A 27,182-nucleotide genomic window follows, 5' to 3' on the forward strand; every position below is an offset into this window, starting at 1 on the left:
TTGTTTAGCTGATTACATCCACTGGTATCTTAACGAAAACTTACAGGATTGATGTACGTCTTGGAGAATGGGATTTGAATACAACGCTAGACTGCAGCGAAACTAGATGTTTTGCAGAATTTCAGGATGATTATCCGGTAGAGAAAGTCATAGTGCACGAGAACTACTCGCTCAACGATCTGAGCAAAGCCAACGACATCGCTCTTATAAAGTTGAGTAAGATTGTAGAACGAACGGAACTTGTAGCTCCAATATGCGTACCAACACCTGAGATGGATGATTCCATTGATGTTGGAGGAAGTTCGTTCAATGTGGCAGGTTGGGGAACAACCAAAACAGGTAGGTAACATGTTGTTTTGTAAAAAAGGCTAAACCGTACCTTCAAGGTGCAATATTATTGCTGTTGATAAATGCGATCCTCAATTTGTAGTAGAAAAAGGAGATACCCTTATTCTAATAGAAGATAATACCCTTATTCTAACCAATCGCAGGATTTGCCAGTCGTCGAAAGATGAAGGTTACCTTGCCGGGGCAGACAATCGAGACGTGCAACCAAGCGTTTGCATCGTCCAATGTAACCTTCACCGAGACTCAGCTCTGCGCCGGAGGTGTCAATGGGAAGGATACTTGCAAAGGTGATTCCGGTGGCCCGTTGATGATGATCATGAACAATCGGTGGCATCTGGTGGGCATCGTTAGTCTTGGAACAACACCTTGCGGTACCCAGAAAATGCCAGCCGTTTACACAAGATTCGGAAAGTATTTGGATTGGGTAGCCGGTAAGATTGAGTTGGAAAACCGGGAAAACCGAATGGAATAAACGGAGAGATGTGAGCAGTGACTAGTTTTAGATATTTTAAGTTGTATCTGTCCCCAAGGCAGAAATACTTAAAACCATAAAGATAAAAGATAAAAGCTAGATTTATACACAAAACCAGAATAAAAATGCTCTTCATCTATTTACATAAATAAAAATGTTATGGGATTTGTATGTCACAATTTGGCTAGAGAACGGCTCAACAAATCTAGACAATGCTTTCACTGTTGTGTTTACGACGATGCACGGCAGGTAGGCTGGCAAACGCTGGACTTTGACACAGCTGTGAGCAGGCGTGCCATGGCAAAGCATTCGACTTGGGTTCGTTGACAATGGACTTGTGTTGTGTTGTGTTGGTAGAAATTCTCCTCCGAGAATCCAGAATGGTAATCCCAATGTATTTTGTACACTCTAGTCTGTTCCTTTCTTCTAGATTTGGCCACACGTTATACAAATGCTGGATTGGCAAAGAAAGCTCTCGGTAAATGACAGTGGAACTGCTTATTCGAGACATATCGCTAGTGAAATATAGTAAAAGAAGAAGAAGAATACTCGTTGCCTATTTCCAGTTAAAGGACAAACGTGTTAACAATGTAACTACCGATCAACACCAACAAATCGCTTTCCCAGGGAAAACCGGTAATTTTCCTGTTCACTCGCATGATATCATCCACTGCTGCTGAAGTCCACACGTTGTAAAAGCACCATAAACCAATGTTGCACGTGCCTACATATGGCGACGGCGAAAGACCAGCATATCAGCAGTAACAACAGCCAGCACGTCGTCGTCATTCCATTCCATCACGTGTGTGTTTTTGTTTTGGGTTCGCACCTTCGAGTCCAGTGCAGTGCAGTGTGTTGTGCAGTGGCATACCTCAATTAGAAATGCAACCATGTCAGGTGCAACGGCCTGTTTTCCCGCCCAGATTTTCCACGTCCTCTGAGCCGGACCAAGCCATAATTTTCTTCGCTTACATTTCCATTCACGGTTTATCATTCGTTTGGTTCTCTGTGGTAGAAGCGGTAAAAGGCATTCGTGGATGACGGTCAGTGTGGTCGATAGTCTGGTTGTTAATCCAATTGCCAGCTGGATAATCGCTCAATAAAAAATAAATATAATTTGTTATGAGTTATCAAATCGTTACTGTCTCGTAGTTAATTGTTATTACTTGCTTTTTTAATAGATGTCGAAAGAAGTGAACAAAAACAACTGTTTACCTCGATATGTTAACGAATCTAATCCTAATCGAAAAAAAACACAATCTACTTCTTTCAATCCAGTTGTAATCACAAGTTATTTTCTTATTGAAGTTTTGAATAATTGAATAATTCATTATTGTTGATGTTGACGTGCTCACTAAATAAGTTTTCTCCACTTTTAGTGCTAGTTTATATTTTAGCCTCACTAAACATCATATCACCATTTTTCAATCAATTTCACTCGAGCGCTACCGCTGATTTTAATAAAATTCTCCTTAAATAGGCCTGCTCCTCATTTTATGATTGGTTGTCGATGACGACGATGGTGATCATATGGATTCAAGGCCATGGTCGTGGATTGATCACTCCATAAATCAAGAAGGGAAAAAAGGTTGACTCGTGCATTATTTCTTTTTGAGCTAATAGTATTTTTTGTAATATCTACAAAACTTTTGTAAGAAATCATATATGAACTTTAAAATTGTCTGAAAGCGCTTATAGTATGTTAGTACTTATTTGTTTAAAGTAAGTCACAGTGACTTCAGCGCAACCAAAATCTTCGCTGCCGTGCCTCTTCAGTTTCCCTGGAGTAGTTATTATAAGAAGTCCTGTTGGAATACTTGAAGAAACTGCTAGAGGGATTTCTGAGTGAAAACTTTTGGGTGTTGTAGGATAAGAGATAGGATATTGGATAATACACCCAAACCTCTATTTAGGTAATGAGTCGGGACTGCCTAAATAGAATTTTTACCTAAATGGATTTATTACCTAAATGGATTCAGTTTATTACCTAAATGGAGTACAAGGTTGCAAAAAAGTTTTAAAAGGAGAGTGACTAGGAGATCTGAAGGGGGTCATGCGGATTTTCAGAGGGCTTTCACTCCCCTCAGGAGGGGAGGGGCTTCAGGGGCATTTTCGGGGGTTTTGCAGGGTCTAAGCTCATAGTTGTCATTCACATGACTAGCTGGGCATGAAACACGAAAAACCCTGCAAAATTCCGCCAGACTGAAAAAAATATTGAATGTCGTGTCAAAGTCTGGTCAATTTTTATCGTACAACTGTTGGGTCTATGGGGTTTTGTGCCCAAATTAAAAACAGGTGAATGATAGGTTGATGTCGGGTTTGACGTCAGAAATGACGATGAACTCAATCAAATTCTAATTAGGTACGTTACCTAAATGGAGGGACCTAAATAGATTTTACCTAAATGGATCCTACCTAAATGGAGGTTTTAGTGTATAAAAATAACGGTTTTGAAATGTATAAGAATTGTAGGATTTAAATATTGGCATGGAAGAGAAAAATATACATCGATAAAAAAATACATTAACACCCCTATTACCTACTAGCGAGATCGCCCATTGCTTCATAGTCTGAGCGACTTTCAGAATCGAGAAAAACGTGGCAACGTGTGTGCGTTCCTCACCCAAACTGTGCGCCGAGCTGTGCGCGAGTTAGTTGATAGACTAACGCAGTAGACGACGGACGAAATCAGGAGCAGCAGGATAAATTGGTTTGGTTGGTTCGGCGCTCTGCCAGTCGCAGCGTCGAAAGTAAGTAAATGAAGCAGCTGATCGGTAATGAGGGAATTTATAGATTCCTCACTGCCGGAACCTACAGCTGCAGGCAAGTGACAGCTCTGGTCACGACAGGTGTTTTCAAGAATTTTGAGAAATTTCAAGAAAAACTCGGAAGGATGTCTCTGGTGAAGTTCCTAGGGTTTCTAGCTTCCGGGTTCCTAGGGTAAGTCCTAAAACAATCGTTGGAGATATTCTCGGGGGAGTTTCTGAAGGAGTTCATTGACAATTTTTTGGAAGAATTCCTGAAGGACTTTCAAAACATCCCTGAAAAAACGCTTAGAGGAATCTTTGGAGGGGTTTTTTGAAAAAATCAATGAAGAACTTCATCAAAGATTTCTTAAAAAAAAAACTAAATCTCAGTATGAATTCCAGAAAGAATCACAGGACAAATTTCTGTAGGAGTTCCTTTGTAATAGCTGTACATGTTATTTTTGAAGGAATTCATGAATTTCTGGACAAATTCGAGAATGAGCTCCTAACAGAATTCATGGAGATTATTGAGGGGCCCAGATGCAAAGGAGTGTAAGTGACCATTTTGTCGATTTTGAGCTGAGCATATAAAAAACCTTGCGATTTCAAGAGAACTTATTTAGGATTATTTTTATGATGATTAGAAAAATAATAATAAATCGGAGAAAATTGGGTCGATTATGAAACTCCATACATAGAAAGTTAGTGAAAAACTTTAAACCCCCTTAATTGTGAAAGGATTCCTGGAGAACTTATTGGAGAGTTTCCTGTTTGCATCCCTAGGGAAGAACATATTTCGTAAAGTATTCCTATACAAACCGCTGGAATAGTTCCTTAACCCTTATGTGGCCAGCAGGGTACCCGGGTACCTTTTTAGATTTCAATTCTCGATATTTTTATGATTATTGAGAGTAGGAAATTGAAACTCTGCCAGATCTGAGAACTCGTGGATATATCTCTATTAACGGGGTTGACCGAACTTCCAAGTGAGGAGGATCGGGGGGGAGGGGCCGCTGATTTTTTTAATTACGTGGAATGCCGGCAGGGTACCCGGGTGCCCACGAAACTGAAATGATCATATTTCCGTCCATTTTTCACCGATTTCAAATTTATTTTTTTGGCTCTGAGTTAAATGACTCATTATCTATCTAGAAAATATGTGGTTGCGCCGATCTGATGACTGTAGTTTTCGGAAAATCCAGATTTTCGGGAGCATGTCCTTATACCATATTAAGTCCCACATTGTTGAGCCTAGGATACCGTATAGTGGCCATTGCCACCCATGGACCCACGGGAAGGCTGATCCGAAATCGCAACTATAAAGTCAACACGTTTTATGATCGCAGGCTGGTCAGATACTATATGCTGAAGCAATTTTAGGATGATTGATACCGATATTGCCACCCACCTACCGAAAATTCCAAGCATTATTTTGTATAAAAACATAAGCCCGGAAATCTGCATTTCCCGGCACCCACGGTGATCGGACCGGTCTAACCAAATACTATATCGATAGATAATGAGTTTGTGAGTTGAATAAGCCAAAAAAAAAAAAATAAAATCGATGGAAAATTGACGAAGAGATATGATCATTTCAGTTTCGTGGGTACCCGGGTACCCTGCCGGCATTCTACGGGTGTTTTTTTTTGCTGGCCACACTACCCAAGTAACAATTTCATTGCTGATTGGTTTTCTTTGATTTTTATTAGGGTTTTATTACAGCAATAATTAAAACTCACAGTTTTATGACTGCTTTTATGAAAACCATTGATAAAATGTTTTATAGTATACTTGAAGATATCCATAAAGACAGATTTTAAGAGTAAACAAAACTTTCCGATATGTAAACCTTCTGGTAATCATTATTACCACAATAAAACTGTTAAAACTCTCAACAGATGGCGATCCGTTCGATTAGTAACGACATCTGTTGATGGAAAAGCAGAACTACGACACTGCTAGGTTTATTGCGGTCATCATAAAAGTAAACTTGCTTTCGTTTTATTCTCGCTGATTATGGTTGTCGCCATATTGAAGAATTAGCTAACGTGAATGGAAAATAGTTAATTTTGCTCAAATTAGCAATGAATTGATAGTTTGCCACCATTTCCATAACATGCTCACATAAATAAACTCTCTCTGCTGAGTTTTCTTGTGATTCGACATAGTTTTACTAAATTCACAAATTGATTTATTTCATTCCAAGATGATAATATTCACTATTTTCGAAGCGCATTAATTTTATGATTCTGCAACCCCAATATTCACGGTAAATTTGAATGCGCATAAGCCTACCAGCACAATAACTACTAAAATATTGCTTTGAAATTATCGCTTTCTACTTACGAATGATGTATCCTCCTGAACTTTACGTGTCATCGAAGAAGCTTCTCTGCATCTTGAGCTGTCATAGTTTTTGTTGAAAAAAAAAACAACAATCGAGAATTTTAAACGAGGTTTTAAACCGGGTTTATTGCTACTCTTAATGCGGTTTGCAAAACCTCTCCGAGAGTGGTCCACTTAGCCGGAAGATGCTCTTAAAGAGGTTATCAAGAGGTTTTGATGTATGATTCAGTTTTATTGCAAGTTTTATAAAATTGGTCATGAAGATCTCTTGTAGAGCCGAACAAAACTTAAAATGTTACTTGGGTACGGTTAAGAAATCCTTAAGAAATTTCTGAAGGGACCCCTGAATAAGTTCTTTAAGAGATCCCAAGAGAAAAATCTGAAGGAATTCCTAAAGCCCTGGGAGAATTCTCGGAGAAATCCTTGGACATATTCCAGGCGGATTTCCTGAATAAATCCCTGGAAGACTTTCTGAAAGGATTCCTGGATGAATTCACGCAGGAATGCCTGAAGAAAATCTTGGAAGAAACTCTGGAGGAACTCCTGGAAGAATTTCAGGATGAATTCCTGGAGGGATCCATGGAGGAACTTCTGAAAGTTCCGTGGAGGAAATCCTGAATGAATTCCTGAATACATTTCTGCAGGAATCCCGAGAAGAGTTCTGGGAGGAATCCTTGTAGAAAATTATGGAGAAATCGGAGTTGGGAATTCTTAGAGGAATTTCTGGATGCATCCCTGGAGAAATTTCTGACCGACTTTTGGGAGAATTTCTCTGAAAAATTTCTTAAGGATATCGTGGAGGAATCCCTGAAGCAATTTTTGGAGAAATTTCTGGAGGAACTTCTGAACAAATTCATGGAAGAACTCCTGGAGGATCTATAACGAGTTCTGAGAGAAATCCCAAAAATTTCTGGAGGCATACCAGGAGGAACTGACTGTTGAATTTCTCGACTATGCAATCAACAAACTTCTTGACACAAATTCTTAGAACGTCATCGGTTTTAATTCGATAACGGGATGAATTAAAACCGCTATCGTTTCAAGAAGCTGTTGACTGCATAGCATAGCCAAGAAATTCAAAATTCAGTGCATCCAAACAGGCGACTCAAACCTCCAGTTTCCTTGGAGGAACTCCTGGAGCAATACCTGAAGCAAATCCTGGAGGAATATTTGGAGGAGTTCTTAAAGGAATGCATAGAACAATTCCTGGAGGAATTTCTGGAGAAATGCCTAGAGGAAGGAGGAATTCCGGGAGGAATTCCTTGAAGAACCACTGGAGCAGTTCCTAGGAGGAATCTCAGGAGGAATTTCTGGAGAAATCTCTGGTGGAACACCTGGAAGAATTCCTAGAGGTATTCCTGGAAGGATTACTTGAGGAATACCTGTGGGAATTCCTGGAGGTACTCAGGCCAGTTTTTTTTTTTCAATTGCTTGTATCGCAACATTTATATTGATATTCCAAACATTTTATCAGTTATGCTTAATATTTCCGGGTGAAGAACAACCTCCTTCAGAAACATCACAAATATTTCTACCACAACATGGAAATCTGGAAATCTCGTGAGGCTCGCGGGCTGCACTTTGGAGACCATGGCTCGAGAGGAATCTTAAGAAGAAATTCTGAAGAAATCCCAGGAGGAAGTATTGAAAAAATCGCAGAAAGAATTCTTGGACAAATCCTGAAAGAATCCTAAGAAGAGTTCGTAGAGGAACTCTTGAAAGAATCACTGGAGAAATTCCTGGAGTAACCCCAGGAGGAATCCTGGAAGTAACCCGAAGAGGAATTCCAAAGGAAATCCCTAAACAATTTTTGGATAAAGTCCTGGATATATTCTTTGAGAAGTTTCTGAAAGAAGTCCAAGAGGAATTCCTGAAAGAATCCCAAGAAGAGTTTCTGAGGGAATTCCTGGGGGTGGCGTTTCTATGGAATTAGATATCCAAAAACACTCAAATCTCTGGTCAAATGCCTATGGGAATCCATGGTTCCAAGGTCTTGTACTAAAGCCACTTGAACTGTACCATTTTGCATAAGTCTGCAAAGATTGATCGGTGCTGTTTTTTTATGCTGAAGATTGATCTGAGCTATCCCAACGGTAGCCACTACCCAAACTAGGCAAGATGAAACTCTTTACAATTACAGCACACCAAAGAACAGCAGCAATAAAACCAGATCGGTATCGTTTGGAAAACGCCAAAGGCGAAGATACACAGAATACACTGTGTAAATCGAATTGCGAAACAATAGGGGAGACTGGGGAGACTTGATCCCTTTTTCTTAATTTGCCTGTAACATTAAGAAAAAACACAAAACTAGATCCATTTTTTTGTACAGAATGGCATGTAAACATCTATTGCAAGTTTATACACAACAGAAGGACTTTAAATTATTGCTAAAGTTTTCAAAATTGTGTTTTATGGAGGCATGTCTTATGATGTATTTTTCAAAAATGGGTCACAATTGATCCCATTTTGAGCACATGTTTTATTTAAAGGGAAAATAACTCCAGAAGCTTCCTGTTATTTAGCTTCAAGATTGAAACGCGCGACTCCCAAGCAACCAAAGGTTCGGATAAAATAGCATGTTTGGGCTTAATCAGCTATTCTGAAGATGAATAGCATTCTATTCAGCTCACTTTTTAAGTAATTAACCAAACTTGAATTCACAAAAAGTCCACTTGTGTCGCTGAAAGGAACGCTATTCAGCTTAAAAATAAGCTACGAAAACATGAAAAAAAAAATGTGTTTAGTCCTCAAAAGTAATTTATTATTAAGAGACATTAGTTCATGTGGAATCCAAATTGACTAATACCTTGAAATAATTTTTGATGTTTTTTACTTACTGAGATTAGAACTCGGGTTCTCCTCCTTGAAAGCCGGTGCCCAACCACTACTCCATGTAAGTGTTGTTAGGCACTGTGAGATTTTACTCAATGTGTTGATATCATTTAGTAGAGCTCAATCAGGTTCGCCTGTGAACTTTCTCTGAACTTGGAATACTTTTTGAAGTCAAAAGTTTGAAAGAAGTTCACGTGGCGTGGAACTTCTTGTGAACTTGCACAGTTTGATAGTTTCAGTTTGTTGTGGTTCGCAGTGCAAATCAATAAATTAGGGCCAGTGTATCGACTTTCAGAAAAGATTATAAGTTTGCAGCTTGGTTTACAGTGACTACGATCGCGTCGATTACCGGCGCGCTGCAGTGACAAGTGAGACGGGGTTGGAAACATCCAGCAAAGCTGGAAAAAAATTATGCACAGCCAAAAAAACTCCGGCGGAATCCGAGCTGGAACAGTTGTCCGCTGCGGGGGTCTTTGAGCCACACAATACGGATGCTTTGCGTTGATTACAAGTAAGTACGTTGAAATATCATAGTGAAACAAAGTGTACTTGTGAAATTAACACAGGCTGTTGCTGCTGAGCTCGATTTCCGAGTGATTTAATTGAATGAGAACTTCTCCCGAGCTCCGCTGTCGCCGAAATTCAAAAGAAGTTCACTTTTGGTACGGTTAATATTTAGTAGGTTAAAAACAAGTACGAAACAAGTTCAAAACGGAACTTTTCAAGTTGTTGGTATATGTCCAACTGAACTTTATTTGAGCTTTAGAGGCACGCAAAAGTTCATCATGACCCAAGCAACACACATGTCATATAAAAGTTTCGACAGCGCAAATTTTAGTTGTATAGAAATTAATTTGACGTAATTTTAACATTGTGTTTGAATTACGTCAAATTTACTTCTATACAACCAAAACTAGCGCTGCCATAACTCTTATATGACATGTGTGTTGCTTGGAGAGTACGGTTAAATTTTAATTGAACTCTGCTCAAAAGTTCAAAGTAAGTTTTTTCTGGACCTCTTTTCTACTTTAATGTCGGGGAAGAAGGGCAGCTGATTGTCTTGAAAAAAAAAACACAAGGTTAACGCATTAAGTGCAAAATCCTGTGCAGGACACCCTGGTATTCCACAGACTTCGTTTGCAGTTAGGTTTTTATTGGACTCCCAGTAACCATTCATTCCTAGGCACGGTAAACATAACACCATGGGTTAGGGGTCACCTAAATAGGGGACTCCTCGCTGGAACAGCCTGGTCAACCAGTGAGAGTATTCCAATGTCGATCAATATCGATTAGTTTTGAAACGATGACGATCGCTATCAACACATAAAGAACTATGAAGAAAATAAGAATCTGGTTGATAGGGAGGTGGTTTGTAGTACTATTCTTAGCCAACCTACGCTATGAGGGATGGGAACACTCACTTGCAAAGAGTTACACTCACTTGGTATTTTCTCAGCTCAGAAGCGTGCAACCAAGAAACGATGTATGGACAACTTTTGCCTTGTGATTTTATCTAAAACTTTTCTGAACAGAGTAGGGGTCGCACACGAATCCCAAAGTCGTAACAGAGCTGTGAAAGCGACTCTCCACGAGGTGAGTGTAATTTACATTCACCTCGTGGAGAGTTGCCTTCACAGCTCCCTCACGACTTCGATATGCGTGTGCGATCCCTACTCTGTTCGGAAAACTTTTAGACAAAATCCCAAGGCAAAAGTCGTCCATACATCGTTTTTTGATTGCACGCTTTTAAGCTGAGAAAACTGCAAGTGAGTGTAACTCTTTGCAAGTGAGTGTTCCCATCCTTGTACGCTATACATCTTTCCAGGCTGATCGGGAAAAAGAAGTTAATGTTTATGATCAACTTCATACGGGTCCGTACAGCCAGCGACCATTAGATATATGAGACTCAAACTTATGCAACCGCATCATGAACTCCACCTTTCGGACAAGATGCTGCCAATCGTCAATCAGCTATTGCGGAGATTCCACCTGTTTAGACTCCTGCGCGAAAATTAGTTGCGTGGATTTTTCTTGCGTGGGTCCACAGATATAAAACCAGACCGCGTCCTGGTGAATATTTTACGCTGTGTTGTTAGGTACACATGTGGTAATAGTTTTGCATTGTAAGCAAACATTTATAACGCACCTACGCTGAAAATGAGCCTAATCATTTGTTTGCGTTGGAATCTATAAATCTTCACAACGGGCAATATCAATTAGCCTTTGTCACGTAGGTACCTAGTGGACATTATTCATGCAACAGTTCGTAAGTACGAATCACATCATTGCAAAACTGCACCGAGCAGTTCCAGTGGACAGTGTGGTGGCAATCGAGCCGCGTTGCATGCGGTTACATCTCTATTATTTTGCATATGTACCTACCTACTGGTGATGCTTGGTATTTTATAAATTTTCTGCTAAATGTCACAACCTTTTTTCGTCTGGGTGACAACTTATAAGTATGCGCACGTGAGTGCCGCCTCTCCTTCGGAAGAGATGGCCTTTATTGGGTATGCTGATAGATTGCTCATTTCGTAATCAGCCGTCAGACGACCAACGCAACGTGTGCAATAGTCACTGACTGCTTGCATAAGCACCATAGAAGTTATTCACTGCGTTTTCCGGATAATGTTTATTTTGCATATCTCTGCAAAATGACATTTTACACACGGGAGCACAACGGTGATGACCCGGGTATAAAGTTTGCTGATACTCACATAACACCGGTAAAGTGGCGTTTGACAAAAGCGACAAGGATGAGCTATGCACACCTAACTGGAAAACCACATCACGATAACGCACATAGTTTAGAAGTAAAAGTTACGTCATTTGAAGAAAATGTGCACTTATGTCACCGTCATCGTCGTTATAATGGTTGCTGGGTTGGATACTGAGAAGACGCGTGACGCATTGAACGATGATGAAGTTTTTAGGAAGTTTGGCATTTTATGACCCGCAGCATATTACAATTCATCAGAGCTTCTATTTTTTTTGTATATATTTATTAACAAGACAAAAACAGTTTTACATTTTTACAATTACAGTTCAAATGTTTAGCCTACTTCTTAGCAAATATTAAGATAACTACCAAAACAATGGTTGAAAAAACTTCTATTTTCCCACCTCATTTCACGGATTTCTTTTTTAAATACATACAAACTTGGTAATGGATACCGTTTTAAATTGAAAGAAATTGTCCGAACTGCTAACCATAAAGCCGCTTCTTCATTTTCTTTAGAATCATCTATCTCGTAATGTAGAATATCTTCTAGGTTACTCAATTTAATGTTATACTGTTTTAATATGATGGTTTTTGTCCAGTTTGAGATAATCTGAGCTGAAGCGCATAGTTCTAATCTATGTTGATTACTATCAGAAAGAGAACACTGGTCACAGACGCTATTATCAATCCTTCCAATATTGTATCCCACGAGTTTCTCCTTGTTGGATATTATATTATTCCAAAATGCAAAGCATGTAGATTTGTCTTCAGAGCAAATGAAATTATAGTTAAGGTTTTTCCAAACAATGCCCCATTGAATGGTAGGGTAATCAAATCTTACTGCTGGAATAATGTTTTTCAGTGAAATGTAGTATCTGTAAATTGAAGCTGTAGTACTTATATCAGACATTTCTTTTATCTTTTTTGTTTCAACGATCAATCCTTTAAACGCGAGTGGTAAATTTTGTGTTTTCAAGTTTTTAATGATGTATTCTTCGGATGAATTGGGAATTCCAATGCATTTTTAATAAACAGAGCTTTTGTTTTTGATTCTGGATCTACTAGCCGTAGTCCACCCTGGTCATAGTCTAAGTAAAGTTGTTCTCTGTTGGTTTTAAATATAAAACCTGACCAGAAAAACTTTCCGATACAGGACTTAATTTCTGCAATGTGCCTTTTTATGGGCGGAAACACCTGCGCTAAGTACCAAAATTTAGACAACACAAAGGCATTGATAAACCAACTTTTTTCCCATAAATTTAGGTTTCGAATACTGTGTACCTGCAATATTCGCTTCACATTTTGTATTATCCTATCATAATTATTATTGATAACGCTGGCTACTTTAGATGAAAACTGAACTCCGAATATTTTAAGGCAATTTACCTCTGGAATCTGTTGTGGGCCTAAAACGCATCTGTAAAATCTCATGTTCGCGGATTTATCAACATTTACTTTAATTTTCCCAAACGATTCGAAGGAGTGTAAAATTTGTATAAGCAAATCGAACTCTTCATCGTTTTTGATAAAAATATTTATGTCATCTGCATAAGCAATTGTTTTGATGAACTTATCGTAGATAAGGACACCTGAAATGCTATTGTTAATTTTACAAAGAAGTGGTTCAACGTATAATACAAATACAAGTACAAATAATAACATGCTTAGCGGGCATCCTTGCCTGACTGAGCAATTAATTTTAATGTCGTTAGTTAAAAACCCATTAAATTGAATTTTTGAATATGCATTTCTGTACAAATTTTGAATACACTCGATCAACATTTCCGGTAAATTAAATTTTTTCAACACTTTCCAAAGATAATTATGATCAACTTTGTCAAAATCTTTCTGTAAATCTACGCTAACCAAGGCACCTTTAAACCTTAATGTGTCATTTGAGCGAAGCAGAATCCTACGAATATCTTTAAGATTGTCTGTACATGATTTCTGTGGTAAGCACGCTGTCTGACCTGCACTTAATAAATCCTCCAAGAAGGGTGATATGCGATTAGTTATGATCTTGGTAAACAATTTATAGTCACAATTCAAAAGAAATAGGCCTGTAGTTTTCTAAATGATGTTTACTGCCTCTTGTGTGAATAAGAGTGTTTACACCGGCTGAAAACTGTCTGGGAGGGCGTTCAGCTCCAACAAGATAATCATTGAATATGTTAATCAATTCTTCTTTAACGATTTCGAAATTTTTTATATAAAATTCATAGTTCAACCCGAATCGAATCAAAAGCCTTTGCTGCTCAGCTGTTAAACTTTTCCTAACATGGTTTAAGGGGGTCATCTTCTAAGTTAAGGGGTGTATTGACAATGTTTTCTGTTTCGAACTGCGTTGAAAAATAATCAAAAATAATCTGTTTTAATCTAACTACATCACCTGTGATCACATTCCTATCCACAAGCCTTATATTTCCTGCTTTAGAGTATCTCTGTATTTGGGAAGAAACTTGGAAAATGCTTATGTTTACCTTTTGAGCCATTGAGTAGTCTGGAACTGTACTGCAAAAATATTTCATTCTCTCGTTTTCTATCTCCATTAACCTTGACTTGACAATTTTCATATCCCTAAGAACATCTTCTCCACGACATCGTCTGTTGTGTAAATCGTTTGAAACTGAATAAAAATATGATTTTTCCTTGCTTCCCTGTTGATTTCTTGACCAGTTCTCGGATTTAAAGAATTGTTTCGTTTTATTTTTGAATACACAATTCCACCAATTATCTCTACTAGCGCAATACGACGAAAAGGCTTTCCAAGAATTATATTTACCAAGAATTATTTTCACTACCCTCAATAATAATTTTCTTAGATCTACCCCTTGTTAGGATTCCTTGGCTCATTGCAATGCCAAAAGGCTGCCTTGCAATTGTCTGTACTTCCCCTTTATCCGAGTCTGATGACGTTTCGGATGCTGACCTGCTATCTTTCTTGAACAACGCACGTCCGCGTTTCTTGTTCTTCCCTACCATCTGAAACTCACCACTTGTCCCTATCGCTCATCTCTACCGCAGAGTGGTCGACGGACTCATCCGATACTTTACCACCACTACTAGCTACTTCAGTGTGTTCAGCTATCGCTCCCGACTCAACACACCGGTCGCTCGTTGAGCAACTACCCACGCCATCAATACATACACTGTCCGATTTCGGTATACCACTCGCTTCAGTAGCACTCACCATGCTACTCGTTTTACCTGAAGGCTCCCCATCATTCGACGATAGAAGCTTATTCAAAACAACCATACCTCCATTGTTTTCTGGAACTTTTGTCTTCATCGGCCGGCCCTGCCATCGTCCAGAGGTGATTTCGCTGAACGTTGGTACTGGAGCGTCGACCATCGCACTCGTTGATGTTCCCCCCGAACTAGATGTAGGCGCACACGTGGTTTCCGACGCTGAGTCGGTCACATCAAGCCTCTGGTTGATGTTCACACGCTTAGGACAGTTCACTTTACGGTGTTCTGTGCTGCCACATAGGAAGCACTTGTTTTGCAATCCTTCGTAGAATACACGTGCTTGGAAATTTCGCACGTGCAGTGTCGCTGGAATGTCGCTTTTGATTTCCATATGAACACCCCGCACTGACGTCCATATGGGAAATCCCGTCTCTGCTCCATACTTTTTCCTGACCATCCTTTGTATAACACCATACTTGGACAGCACCGATGAAATTTCTCTGTCGTCAATCTCCGGAGGGAGATTGAAAATCCGGACATACCTGAACACGGTAGACGCAGCAGAAAACGTTACCCTTGTCGACTCGTACTTGCTGTAATCGAAATCCATAGCAGATGGGAGACGCAGCAGAGCGGCCTTGAGATGTTCCTCTGTCTTGAACTTAATGAACAAACAGTTCTCCCTAGGATCCTTGTACATCGAGAGCAGATGTGCCGGACTCAAGCTCATCTTAACCTTCATGAAATGGAAAATGGAAAAGTAAACTCGCATGGAATTTGCACGAGCTTCCTCCATATTGCTTTTCTTTCCGTTTTTTTCCGATTTATACGAATATATCGCTTATTGTTCAACTGAACAAAAGGGGGTTTTGGTTATCAGTAGCCTCAGCTACACAGCAGTTTTAGAGCACTTCGCTAGAGACACTATCGACCGACTCGCTCGAAGTCTAAACACGAACTGTTTCAATACCTTACAGGGCCCATTAAGCCGAAGTGTACTTAGTGTTACCATGCTGACACCCGGTCGGTCCAGGAACTTTTCGTAATGGAAATTTACTTGACTTCTTTGGGCATTGCGTTCTTTTGTGCCTGCCACTGCCACACGATGTAGACATCCAGTGTTTTGCAGAAGAAGCTCTCTGTTGATAACTGTGGAAGTGCTCATAGACCACTCTAAGCTGAGAAGCATACTACTTCCCAGGTGGAGACGTTATGTTCAAAAAAGATAAAGAAGAAGAATATCCTTAAGCAGGTCAATGAATTATAAGCATCTCTTTACAAAAAAAATTCGACCGTCTCAGTCACGAAACCATGTGAAGCGTGGAAAGATACCAGCAGGACATCACAGTAAAGATACAAAATAAGTCCAAGGAAAATGAACAGATCACAGCCCAAGGCGATGGTGGACAATCGCCTAGGATCTTTAACATTAGTCCTTTGTACCGCCAAATGGTACATTGGGACATTGGCACAGGACTGAAAGTAGTACATATCTACTCTTGGATACCCCAATTTATCGGTCATTCGCAATACAGTGCACCCTATATTGAACTTTTAAGCCGTAAGCTCTTCTTATATGGTAAGTGGGGGCAGGATGGGTCACCTAAGAAATGGATCACTATAACTTTCTAAATATAAATCGCATTTCTCTGTATTCTACCACGATTCTCAGATACACTAGTCAGCTACAGTATGCGGCAGGAAAAAATGCGAAAGTGTTTTTCAACTTCAAACCTCGTTTTCGTCCATTTGACATCAATCAATCTATGTTTCAACGTTCCATGATCTATAATAGGCTAGTTTTCTGAAAAGTTAATTAAAAATTTTCCCATTTTGGTCACTAACCTTTACAGGGCGGTGCCTGAAGCTGAAGACAATCAGAATTTTCAAACCGCAGAAAAGTACACAGGTCGTTAAATTTCGTATCTGATAAAACAAAATTTTTAATTTCTCTACAATATCATCAAATATATGTACTTATTTCATCTAGTATGTGAAACTACATGGCTCTGGATCAGTGTGGTTCGGTTGTTCATCAAATTTAAGCTACTTTAGTTACTGTTATAGTCATTTTGTTTAATGACCATTGGGCGCGCAGTTTATTGATACCCGCTTATTAGGCTTACATTATCACATGTTAAACATCAAATATGTTCATTTTTATTTTTCAGTGCTAGAATATAGACATTGACTGATACACCGTAATGAAAAAATAGTCATATATATCCCATATTTAGCGTGTACTAGTGCCTTGAACTTTTCGCATTTTTTCCTGCCGCACCCTGTATGATATAAGAGTATAAAAAGGTAATAAAGTTTGAAACCTGCTTCTTGACAAACAATTTTCAAAACATGACCCATCTTGCCCCACCTCATTTTAACGGGGGCAAGATGGGTCAGCTATTAGAAAACTCGATTTTCCTCCAACAAAAAATACTATATCTTCTAGTTTTTCTCTATACATCTAAGCTTCATACATGTACAGATTACATGAAGAAAGTGTTGATACATATCGGTAGATTATTCTCAGAACTAGAAGATTTTTGTTCGGGTAGCCATAAACGGACTTTGAAAACCTATATTTTTTGAAGGAAAATTTAAAAAATATGTTCTCAAATTTTCAGTGCTCTCATCGCTTCGATAATGTAGGTCACAGAATAGCCTTTCCATGAAAAATAAAACATTTTCAAAAACTATGCAAACATACCGAAAAATTAGGGTGACCCATCTTGCCCCGTCTACACAATACACGTAGTTATATGGAATGTATAGCATAAGGAGTATAACGAAAAAATATTTTATTTTTTTCTGTGCGAGGAACGTTTAGAATTTTCAAAACAATATACCACTTTTTTGTGTATCCCCGTCGTTCATCTGGGAAAATTATTGAAAGATTCAAAACATATATTGTGCGATTGAAAACGGTACTGACCCATCTTGCCCCCTGACCCATCTTGCCCCCACATACCATATGCATTTCGGTTTGACCGCTCTCCGGTATGACCTCGAAACAAAATTCAAATGAGGCTTGGTGGGATGCGCTGCTAGTGTGTACGGTCCAGTTTATGAATTGTTTGCCAACGCGCAGATAATGACCAATAATTGCTTCTAATTGAAACGCGCTGGCTGACTGCAGGCAGATGCAGCTGACCGGCTTCTATTGGACACCAACAACGATGAACGACTGAGTTGGTGTGCTCTTTCATTGAACGGTCCTTTCCAGTAGTCAGTGCTGTGACTGACTGTGGCCAGGCCCAGTGATGAGAAGGCGACTGCGGAGGATGTGAGTAGTACGTAGTACGTAGTACGTGATGCGCTTTGTTTGCTATCGTGTTAATTGTCTGCGTGTGCAAATTTGTTACATTGTCCGCTTAGCATCGGATGAATGATTGCAACATAATGATGCTGCTGATGGTTCAATTAGTCAATTATAAGCAAATTTGAACGCATTTCGGTGCCTGGTGTACCGCGTAGATATGAGTTTATGCTAATGATGTACACTCGTTTTTGTTATGGATGGCATATGCTAATTAGTGACAAAGAAAATATTCCACTCTAATCAACCCATGATTTTATAGTTGACGTCAACTTCAGTATAATTTTCAAGCAAATATCGAAAGTGTGCATTTATTTATGACCAATTCATTCAATAAAGTTAGTCTAATACTCATTTGGAAGGTGTTATGCTACGAGCCGGAGTACGGTTTTTACGGAATCTTTGTTAATGACATGAACAACCAGAACATTTGGAGTGGTGGCAAGCTGTATGTACACCCACATGAAACGCGAAGCAGAAAAGGTCATTTGTAATCTTCATAAAAAAATGTTATCAACAGTCAAGTTTCAATAAAATAAACATGATTTTGAGAAAAAAATGGAAGTCTACTAGAGATATCTAGGTGCTGCAAAAGCCTCTTTTCCTTTTCTCTAATGCTTTGAAAATATCACTCTTTCCTCCTATTGAATAAAGATAATTTCAGAATATTTTACATGGATTGCTTCAGAAATTCATTCATAATTTTTCTCAAAAATCCTTTAGAAATTTCTTCTGAAATTATTTGATTGATTTATTCAGAAATTTATCGAAGGATTGATTAAGTAAATCATTCATGGATGTCATCGGAAATTCCTCTACGGACTCCTGTAAAAAAGTCCTCCAAGTATTTCTTCAGAAATTCCTGCAATGTTTCTTTCTGAAAATCTTCCAGGGAATCTTTAGGAGATTCTGCCAGGAAGACTTTCTAAGTTTGTTTTCAGAGATTTTTCCAGGGATTCATTTACAAAACTCATTGTTTCCTTTAGATTTTTTACCAAAGCTTTTAAGAAATTAGCCCAGAAATTATTTTAAGAACTCCTTTAAAAAACCTTTACTGTGTTCATTAGAGAAGGATTTTTTAGATAATACTTGTTAGAAATCACTTTTGTTGTGCCACCATATTGTGGTCACCTTTGCTTTTTCCTGGGTCTCAGGGTCAACTAATTGTGCACCAAGAAGGAATTGGGGAATGTGCGGAAAAACTTCCCTTAAAAAAACGTAGTCCTACGTCAAAATGCAGCTAAAGTGGACCAAACTATTTTGAGAAAGTGAAAGTGATTATGGCAAAAATAAGGAAAATTTCCAGTTTCACAAATTCATTTTTTTAAATTTCATGCAATTTTCGTGGAAAATTTGGAAAATAATGAAATACGTTATTACACACCTTCTGTGGCATCCATGATGTTCGTCCCGTTTTGCTGATCCGCCAGACTAGACGTTGGGCTGGGTAGACACCCCGGCCCTGCGACATGATCCGGAAGTACCATTTCCAAAGGTGATCTTCAAACACAGGCAATTTTATGCGTCCTGGAGGGGGTTGGCTAAAACTTTCCGAGGGTTGCCAGGCAGATTTCCCACGTGACTCCGCTTCGATTTGCCAAGGGTCCATGCGCGACAGTCGGGCAAAAAAAAACAGCGATATGGCACACCGACTACTGCTTCTTCGAACTCGCTAAACTTGACCGAGCGAGTGGCACTCCAGTCCAGTCGGGCCAAGAAGGAAGGATGACACACCGACACTCGCCTTGGAACAACAATGGCCGACAACACAGGCGGCACATCGGCGTTTAGCTTCACGTGTTCGTTAATGCCAGACGAACCAGACGATAACACGCACTTCAAGGAGATTTTCCTTTGTTGGTACCGGTCACAATCCGCCCAGAGTAACTCCACAAAAATCCTGCATACGCGTTCACTAATTGGTCGAATAGAAGAAAGCAATTTAATATTTGAAACGGCATAACTTTTTGTGTTAATTTCTGTTCACCTTCTGTCCTTTGTTTGGGCGATGACCAGTGGTTTTATACTTTGCCAGCGTCGTGTCGTCTTCGTCGTCGTCGGCGATCGTTTCGCAAACTCCGATCAGTAGTATCAGTAGAATAACTAGCTACAGAATGTCAATGTCGCGAGTGTTCGTGTGACCAACATCTAGTTTTCCACGCCCTTTACAGTATCAGTACCGGTCCTACAAGTGTCAAACCAATTTTTATAGCCATAACGAAACATTCACAACTACATGTGTTCTTTTTAAATAATGGATAACTGCATCTGAGGTATGAAAAAAAAAAAACAATTTATTGAGTACAGCGCCATTAGCAATCTAGTTTCTTATACATCTACTGCATTATCATTGTGTGGATGCGTTATGATCAATTTAGTTTTCGTTCCTTATTCGTTTTACGTTCAGTTCATGAATATTCTGCTTACTCTCTAGTTTGCCAACTTGAATTAAATTGTTATTTTTAGCTTATGCAATAATAATAATTGATAATGATTTGAACAAACAAAAAACAAGAAAATATATACACAGAAAAAAATATTACATACAAAATGTAACCTTTCTGAAAGGTAACATACTCCAAAAATTACTTTCAGAAAGTCTTTTATGGATTCCCTTTGGAAGTTCTTTTAAAATATATTTTGCCTCAGAAATTCTTTCGAAAGATTCTCCAGATATTTTTCCAAACATTCCTCTAGGAAGGCTTCTATTGATGTCCTCAGAAATTCCACTTTAGACCCACGAATTTCTCCGCCGATTTATTTTGTAGGAATTTCTACAGGAATTCCATTATGAATATCTCAACATTGTTTTTTTTTTCTCTAGGGACCCTCATAGAAGCTTCTCCGGGCGTCTTTCGGATATTACAACAGGAATTCCTTCAGGAATATGTCCACATTTTGCTCCAGAATGATACTATAGAGAAATCCACCAAGGGATTTCTTAAAGAATATTTCAAGGAGTTTTCAAAAAATAATTCATAAACTTTTCCATAAATTCTATCAACGGTAAGTTTCTCCGGGAATTTCTTTCAGAAATTCCTACTCGGTTTCGTTCTGAAATTCTTGATTCTTTTGAAAATATCTCCAAAGACATTTTAGATATTTCAGGATTTTTATCAAAAGTTCTTCCATGAAATTGCTTTAAAAATACTGCAGAGACTTTTTTCGGGAATTCCTACAAAGGTTTATCCCACATATCTCTGCAAGATTTATTTGAACTTCTGCGATTCCGCTAAATATATCTCATGAGAATCCTTCAGAGATTCGTGCAAGAATTGCTTCAGATATTCTCTGCGATTTGTTTCAGAACTCCTTCCAAAAATTGCACAAAACATTACTGGACGAAATTATAAAAGATTCCACGAAAGAAAAAAAACCTTGAGTGCTCCCTGGAGGATTGTTTTAAGGTTGTGCCTCAAATAACTCGTGGGGCTCAAGATGGATTCCCGAACAAAATTTTCTGGAGCTATTTCTTGGGCTATATTAGCAGAAGCTCCTGGACGAATGCTCGGGAGAATACCTAAAAAACCTTCTTATGATGCCTGCTCAATTTCGAGAAAAAACTGCTGGAGGGGCTCTAGAAGTTATTCCAAGGAAAAAAAATGCTTGAGTGATTTCTGGACAGATTAAAGAAATTTCGGAAGGAATCCATTAAAAAATGTCTGCACAAAAATGCAAAAAAATCTGTACAATTTGACAAGACAAGATAATGGTGGAATTATTGAAAAATAAATCACTGAAGGTACTGGAGGATTTTGGAAATGCCTCGGGAGGAATTTTTAGATGAATTTCATATGCAACTAGCTGTCCCGGCAAACTTTGTCTTGCCAAGCAGTGGTGTTTTGACAAATATTAAGCTCATAAAAGCACCGCACTCTAGATTGGTTTCATTTCAACCATGAAATTGGCGATAAAAAAGAAAACGGCATCTGACGGCGTCTCAGGAATCATGAGTTATCCAGCTTTTTACGCTGGCTATAAAACAACGGGGGGTGATTCATTTTTGACAATTCTTGCCGGCAGTTTTTATAGTTTTATCTTAGTAGGCAGAATATTTAGGTTTGTTGATTTATCTGTCAAAAATTTTCACCGTTCGGATGCCGCAATTTTGTTGGTCTTTTCTATGCATATAACGTATATATGTTATTAGTAATTGATTTTCATACGGTTTTAAACACCCAAGGACCGCAAAACTGTGAAAAATGGAATTGATGAAAGAGATTTTACAATAGTGCATCGTAGCGCAGAAACTGTAGGCTCGACTACAGAAATCACGATGAACAGTGTAACCAAACTTATATGGGTTTCCTACGGATTATTTTGCCCGTCGTGCCGCACGGGATTGGGTCAGTCAAATACTTGTTTCACTTCATACAAGAGCAAAAATATATCTCAGTGATGATTGCCCCCATTTTCAACTGTAACCTGGATTTTGTCAGACTCGATTGGGGGTTGATTAAGGGTTGTAGAGTATACACTACAGGATCAGGGAACCTTTCGATTCAGGGGAAGATGTCTCCAAAATGCAAAATGTTGAATTAGAGGGGTTATTTAGTACTACACAGTCGTGCTTAATTCGTCGATCAGCATGTGTTTTTGAGCACCTGGCGTTTAGAAAGTTCGTTCGATCGCGCTATACTGAGAGCGGGATATGGGAAACTATAGGCATTCCGGGCAGAAGCAAAGCATGGAATCAGTCAAATCTCACTTGATCTCGGTCATTGTAGGTCCTATGCAGTAAAAACAGCGTACGACAGGCTCGAATCAATAGCAGATACAGGACATAGCTCGGCATGGTCTCTTGTAGTTGTCTTTTAACTGTGGATGGTAATGTAGTTTTGAAATTCACGCCTGGTTCCATATTTCCTCCTTGCTTCTTAACGACAGCTTTTTTTTATCAAGCTAGAATAGTTAAAATTGTTAGAAACCAATTGAAAATCATAAAGAAATTGAAAATAAATGTCTCTTGTTTCCGAAGGTGTGAAAATTTTTGTCGTTCCGCTATGTCAACATTGAAGATTTTCCACAAAGCTTACTTTGACTCTACCATAATAAAATTTATAGTGTCGGCCTAGGATAGGATGTGACACCTGCAACTTCTCTGTCTAATTTCACAGCTTGCTGTCTTGTTTTTCCGCGTTGATAAGATTATTGGTCCCCAAATTGGTCTCTTTTGGGCTGACTAGTTGTCGTATTCTATCCTAGGTGTCGGCAAGAAATGTCATTCACAGTCGTATCCTATCCTAGTTTATAGGGTACTGCAAGCACCTGATCTAACCTCACTTTGTCTGACAGTTCAGCGAGCTTGTTTACAAGGTGTTAGAATTTTTAACGAGCGGCGAAAATTTAATTTACGTTTTCCATCGCGAAACCATTATGGTACGCAAATATCAATTATATTCAACTCTACTAGTACAAACCCAATCGTCTGATTACCGTTTTACTGAAATTACATCGAAAAACAGTTTTGCCGGATCTCTGCCAGAGACTAAGTCCATGTAAACAAGCTCGCTGAACTGTCAGTGCACGGCTTCGTGACGTCATCTTGCAGTATCCTATAGCAAGCCCAGCGTAAAAAGCTGGATACACTTAAACTTCTTTTTATGCAGGTTATATGTATGTACTTCTAATTTATGCGACTTTTTAATGCCCTGCATAAGAAGAGGAAGAGCTATTCAGATCCAATATTGTGTTTAGAAAAATGGAACAATGTTGCTTACTATGGCAACGGTGGCCAGGGAACAGAGCAATAAATAGTTTCATGGGGTCCCAGAGGGTTTCAGGAAAATTCCAGGGGGACTCAGAGGCGCTCCAAAGGGTTTGTGCGAGTTTCAGGGAACCTAAGGAGTACTTTCAGGGGTATTCAGGGGAGTTCCAGATGGTCTCAAGCATTTCAGGGGGTCTCAGGGAGCTCTGGGGCACTTCATTTGGTCTCAGGACGTTCCAGGGAGTTCCAGGGGGTTTGAGGTTATCTCCAGGGGTCACAGGGGTGCTGTAGGGGGTCTCAGGTGCGATTAATGAGAATCCAGCAGGCCTCAGGGAAGATCCCAGAGGTCTTAAGGGTAGTTCCCGAGTGTGTCAGAAGCGTTTTGGGGGGCTTCAGAGGTTTCAATGGTGCTCCAGGGGCTTCTCGTGGGGCTCAGAAGGATTCAGGGGCGTTTTAGGGGGTCTCAAAGGATTTCAGGGATGTTTTCGGAGTTTATGGTACGGCCCTGGAGCTCTTTGAATCCCTATGGAATGCCCTTCAAACATCTTGAAATGCCTCTGAGAGGGGTTTGATTTTTTTTAAACACATATCATCCTATAAACCACCGACAAATTTCGCACGGTTGACAATCTCCGCCAGCACTACGCTATGAGTACAAAAAGCGAGCGTGTTGTTCAAAATACAGCAGCGCGATCACTCGTGGGTTAATTTAACCTCCCAGGACGCGCGCCTGATGGATCCAAAATTGCACCGCGCTCGCTCTGTATACGACGAGCAAGGTTTTTGGATAGTGTTGTATTTTTTTTACAACGTCGTCCGTCTTGAAGGGTTACCTGACTAGATGGGAAAAACAAAATTATTACAGATTGTGTTATTTTGTTACACTGATTTTTGTAACAACGGTTGTTATGAAACATGCACCGTTAGTAGTTAAAATATCAAAAATTCTAACAAAACTTGTTCCAATTAAATCAAAAATATAACAAGTTGAAATATAATCATAACAAGATTATATCAAATTTTGTTACATTAAACCTGCGAAATCATAACAATATTATATCAAGTTCTGTTATATATTACAGAACAAATTTATTACAGGTTTTGTTATAAATCTCTTGGATCGAGTGATCAAAATAACAAAAATAATGAACATTTTTCTCGACAGCACAAAAAAATCTTATAAATAAATATTAAGTAATTCCGCCTTGAACCAATTTTGACCGGAAATAGCCAATAACAGAGGGACAATTTATCAAAACCCTGGTCGCATTCCAAATAAGGTACACCGGGGCAAGTTGAAACGCGGGGTAAGTTGAAACGGAAGCATTAACTTTCACAGGAAATGATTATTATTAATTAATTCTTAATATTTTTAGTAACGAAGAGTTCCGCTTAACGCACCTCCTGACTGTGATAACCGGAAATTTTATACACCTAAACGCACTCCACTTCATTGTTTACTTTTTGCCGTACGCGAAATTGAATCGCACATTTTATCGGGTCATCCAAAACGGTCAAAAAACACTGATTTCGTTCATAATTTTTCGGTAACTGCACAACAGGTAAGGGTTTAGGGTTAATTATATGCACTGGCGGTGGAAAAGTGGAACAACAATTGTTTTTTCATCGAATACTGTGGACATGTCACCATGCCTCTGGTTTTCCACCTCATGGGGCAAATAGAAACGCGTATGTCGGGGCAAGTTGAAACAACTGTTTAACCCATGTGTTTTGTCCTAGATAACATCATGGTTCGACGATACATCAGAAAAACAACCTCCAAGTACTCGAAGGAAGCACTGGACATTGCAGCGAACGCAGTACGGAACAAACGGATGACTCTATCGGACGCTTCGCGGTTTTACGGTGTAGCCAAGCCAACTTTGTACCGACGCGTTAACGGTTTGAGCGGTGTCAAAAGCTGCTCGCGAGGAAGATCTATTGCCATTCCCTTCGATGTGGAATCACGAATGGCATCTAATATCAAGGTCATGGAGAAGTGGGGCTATGGACTGAGTAAAAAGGAGATTATCTCTTCCATGGGACAATATTTGAAGGAAAACTCGATCAAGACGCCGTTCAAGGATAACATCCCCGGAGACGATTATTTCTTGAACTTCAAACGGCGACACCATCTCTCTCAAAAGAAACCACAAGCCGTTGAAGTTGCCAGAAAACGAGCTGCAGATCCCTTCATAATTTCCCGCTACTTTGAGCTGCTCCACGATGTTATCCGCTGCGTTCCACCGGAGAGAATCTACAATATCGACGAAACAAGCCCCACTATGTGGGGCAAGTTGAAACACTGAACAGTAATCGTGGATTGTTCCAAAAGTATTATTTTTCAAAACAATTCAAATAATTCTTGATTTTTTATTGATAAGCCTTGGTTTGGGGTGATGAATGCCACTGGCATGCATTTATTGCATGATCTCATATTTTTAATAGAACGTCTCAAAGTTCAACTTTTCAAAAACCGTTTCAACTTGCCCCGGTGTACCTTATTGAAATAATTTTGTTACAAAAAATACAACAAAGATTGCAATAAACGTCTTACGAAATTATGTTAGGGGCAATTATATTATACTGCATAATATAACAAATGTAGTTGTACATCTGTTTGAATTAATAAAACAAGTTTTGTTATTATTTTGTTTTAAAAATTTTGTTATGATTATTCACCTACAAGGATTTTTGTTTTGTTTTGTTTCAAAATTATATCAAATTCTGTTATTTCTAACAATAGTTGTTATAATTTTGTTATTATCTTGTTAGGTGCTTCTGGTCGGGTAAGCACAAAACTTCCTGTTTTTGTGATCTGTTTCAATTTTAATTTATGCCAATTTTCAATTTATGGACCCCCGATCCATAACATGAAAAGTGGTTCCAGTGTATCAAGTGTTCAGTTCAAGCACAAGGATATTGTCTAGCTAATAAAGTACGGAAGGTTGAGTTGGATTGTTCACGTCACAAGGATGCCGATGCTGAAATAAAGACAAATGGAGATAATATACAGTTGCACGCCGCATTTAGCACTTATTGTCTAGGGTGATTGAAGCGTTTGGTCCAGGACCGAATCCTATGGAGAAGAATGCTTCATTCGGTGTAGGTACAACGGAGCGAGTTGTAGCCCGCCAAGTATCTTAGTAAATATCCCTTATACCCATGGCCCAAATACCCCAAAATGAGGAGAATGTTCCTCTGGAGCCGACCTACTATTCCCGTATATCAATAATATCAATATTCAATATGGACTTTTTGATTTTCACATACTAGTTCGATCTCACCGAGCTTTTCCATCTACTCGGGAGACGATTGCAATCGTCAGTTAAACATCATTCAGCCATTTCTCACGACTTGGTTCGAATTACACTTTCATGAAACGTAGGTAATGTCTCATACCTTACCAACAATTTGTGGCCGGCGTGTTCAGCGTTCCAAGATCTATGCGCACGTCAACACCAAACAGCGATCCGACAGCCTTTCTCTCCATCATTTCC

General features: G+C 39.1%; 3 protein-coding genes across 4 annotated transcripts in view; 2 read left to right on the forward strand and 1 right to left on the reverse strand.

Moving 5' to 3' along the window:
* The window catches only part of LOC109413880 (CLIP domain-containing serine protease B4), a 105,151-nt gene extending 104,176 nt beyond the window's left edge, over nucleotides 1-975 (forward strand). For both annotated transcript variants that reach the window (XM_062856609.1, XM_062856610.1), the window contains exons 4-5: nucleotides 47-339; nucleotides 492-975. In XM_062856609.1, coding sequence (XP_062712593.1) covers nucleotides 47-339; nucleotides 492-820 — 622 coding nt within the window. In that variant the 3' untranslated portion in view covers nucleotides 821-975. The remainder of the gene's footprint in view (nucleotides 1-46; nucleotides 340-491) is intronic.
* LOC109413884 (large ribosomal subunit protein eL13) overlaps nucleotides 1-3,339 on the reverse strand; it is a 258,035-nt gene extending 254,696 nt beyond the window's left edge. The window contains exon 1 of the mRNA XM_062842377.1: nucleotides 3,327-3,339. The gene's annotated coding sequence lies outside the window, so the exon portion shown is untranslated. The remainder of the gene's footprint in view (nucleotides 1-3,326) is intronic.
* A 21,792-nt stretch (nucleotides 3,340-25,131) lies between these two features.
* LOC115270903 (uncharacterized) lies at nucleotides 25,132-26,266 on the forward strand. Its single transcript, XM_062860286.1, has 2 exons — nucleotides 25,132-25,244; nucleotides 25,423-26,266. Exon 2 carries the CDS (start codon nucleotides 25,431-25,433, stop codon nucleotides 25,989-25,991), a length of 561 nt encoding a protein of 186 aa, XP_062716270.1. The 5' UTR covers nucleotides 25,132-25,244; nucleotides 25,423-25,430; the 3' UTR covers nucleotides 25,992-26,266.
* The last annotated feature ends 916 nt before the right edge of the window (nucleotides 26,267-27,182 follow it).

Source organism: Aedes albopictus, chromosome 3, assembly GCF_035046485.1.
Source record: "Aedes albopictus strain Foshan chromosome 3, AalbF5, whole genome shotgun sequence".
Classification (NCBI taxonomy): Eukaryota; Metazoa; Arthropoda; class Insecta; order Diptera; family Culicidae; genus Aedes; species Aedes albopictus.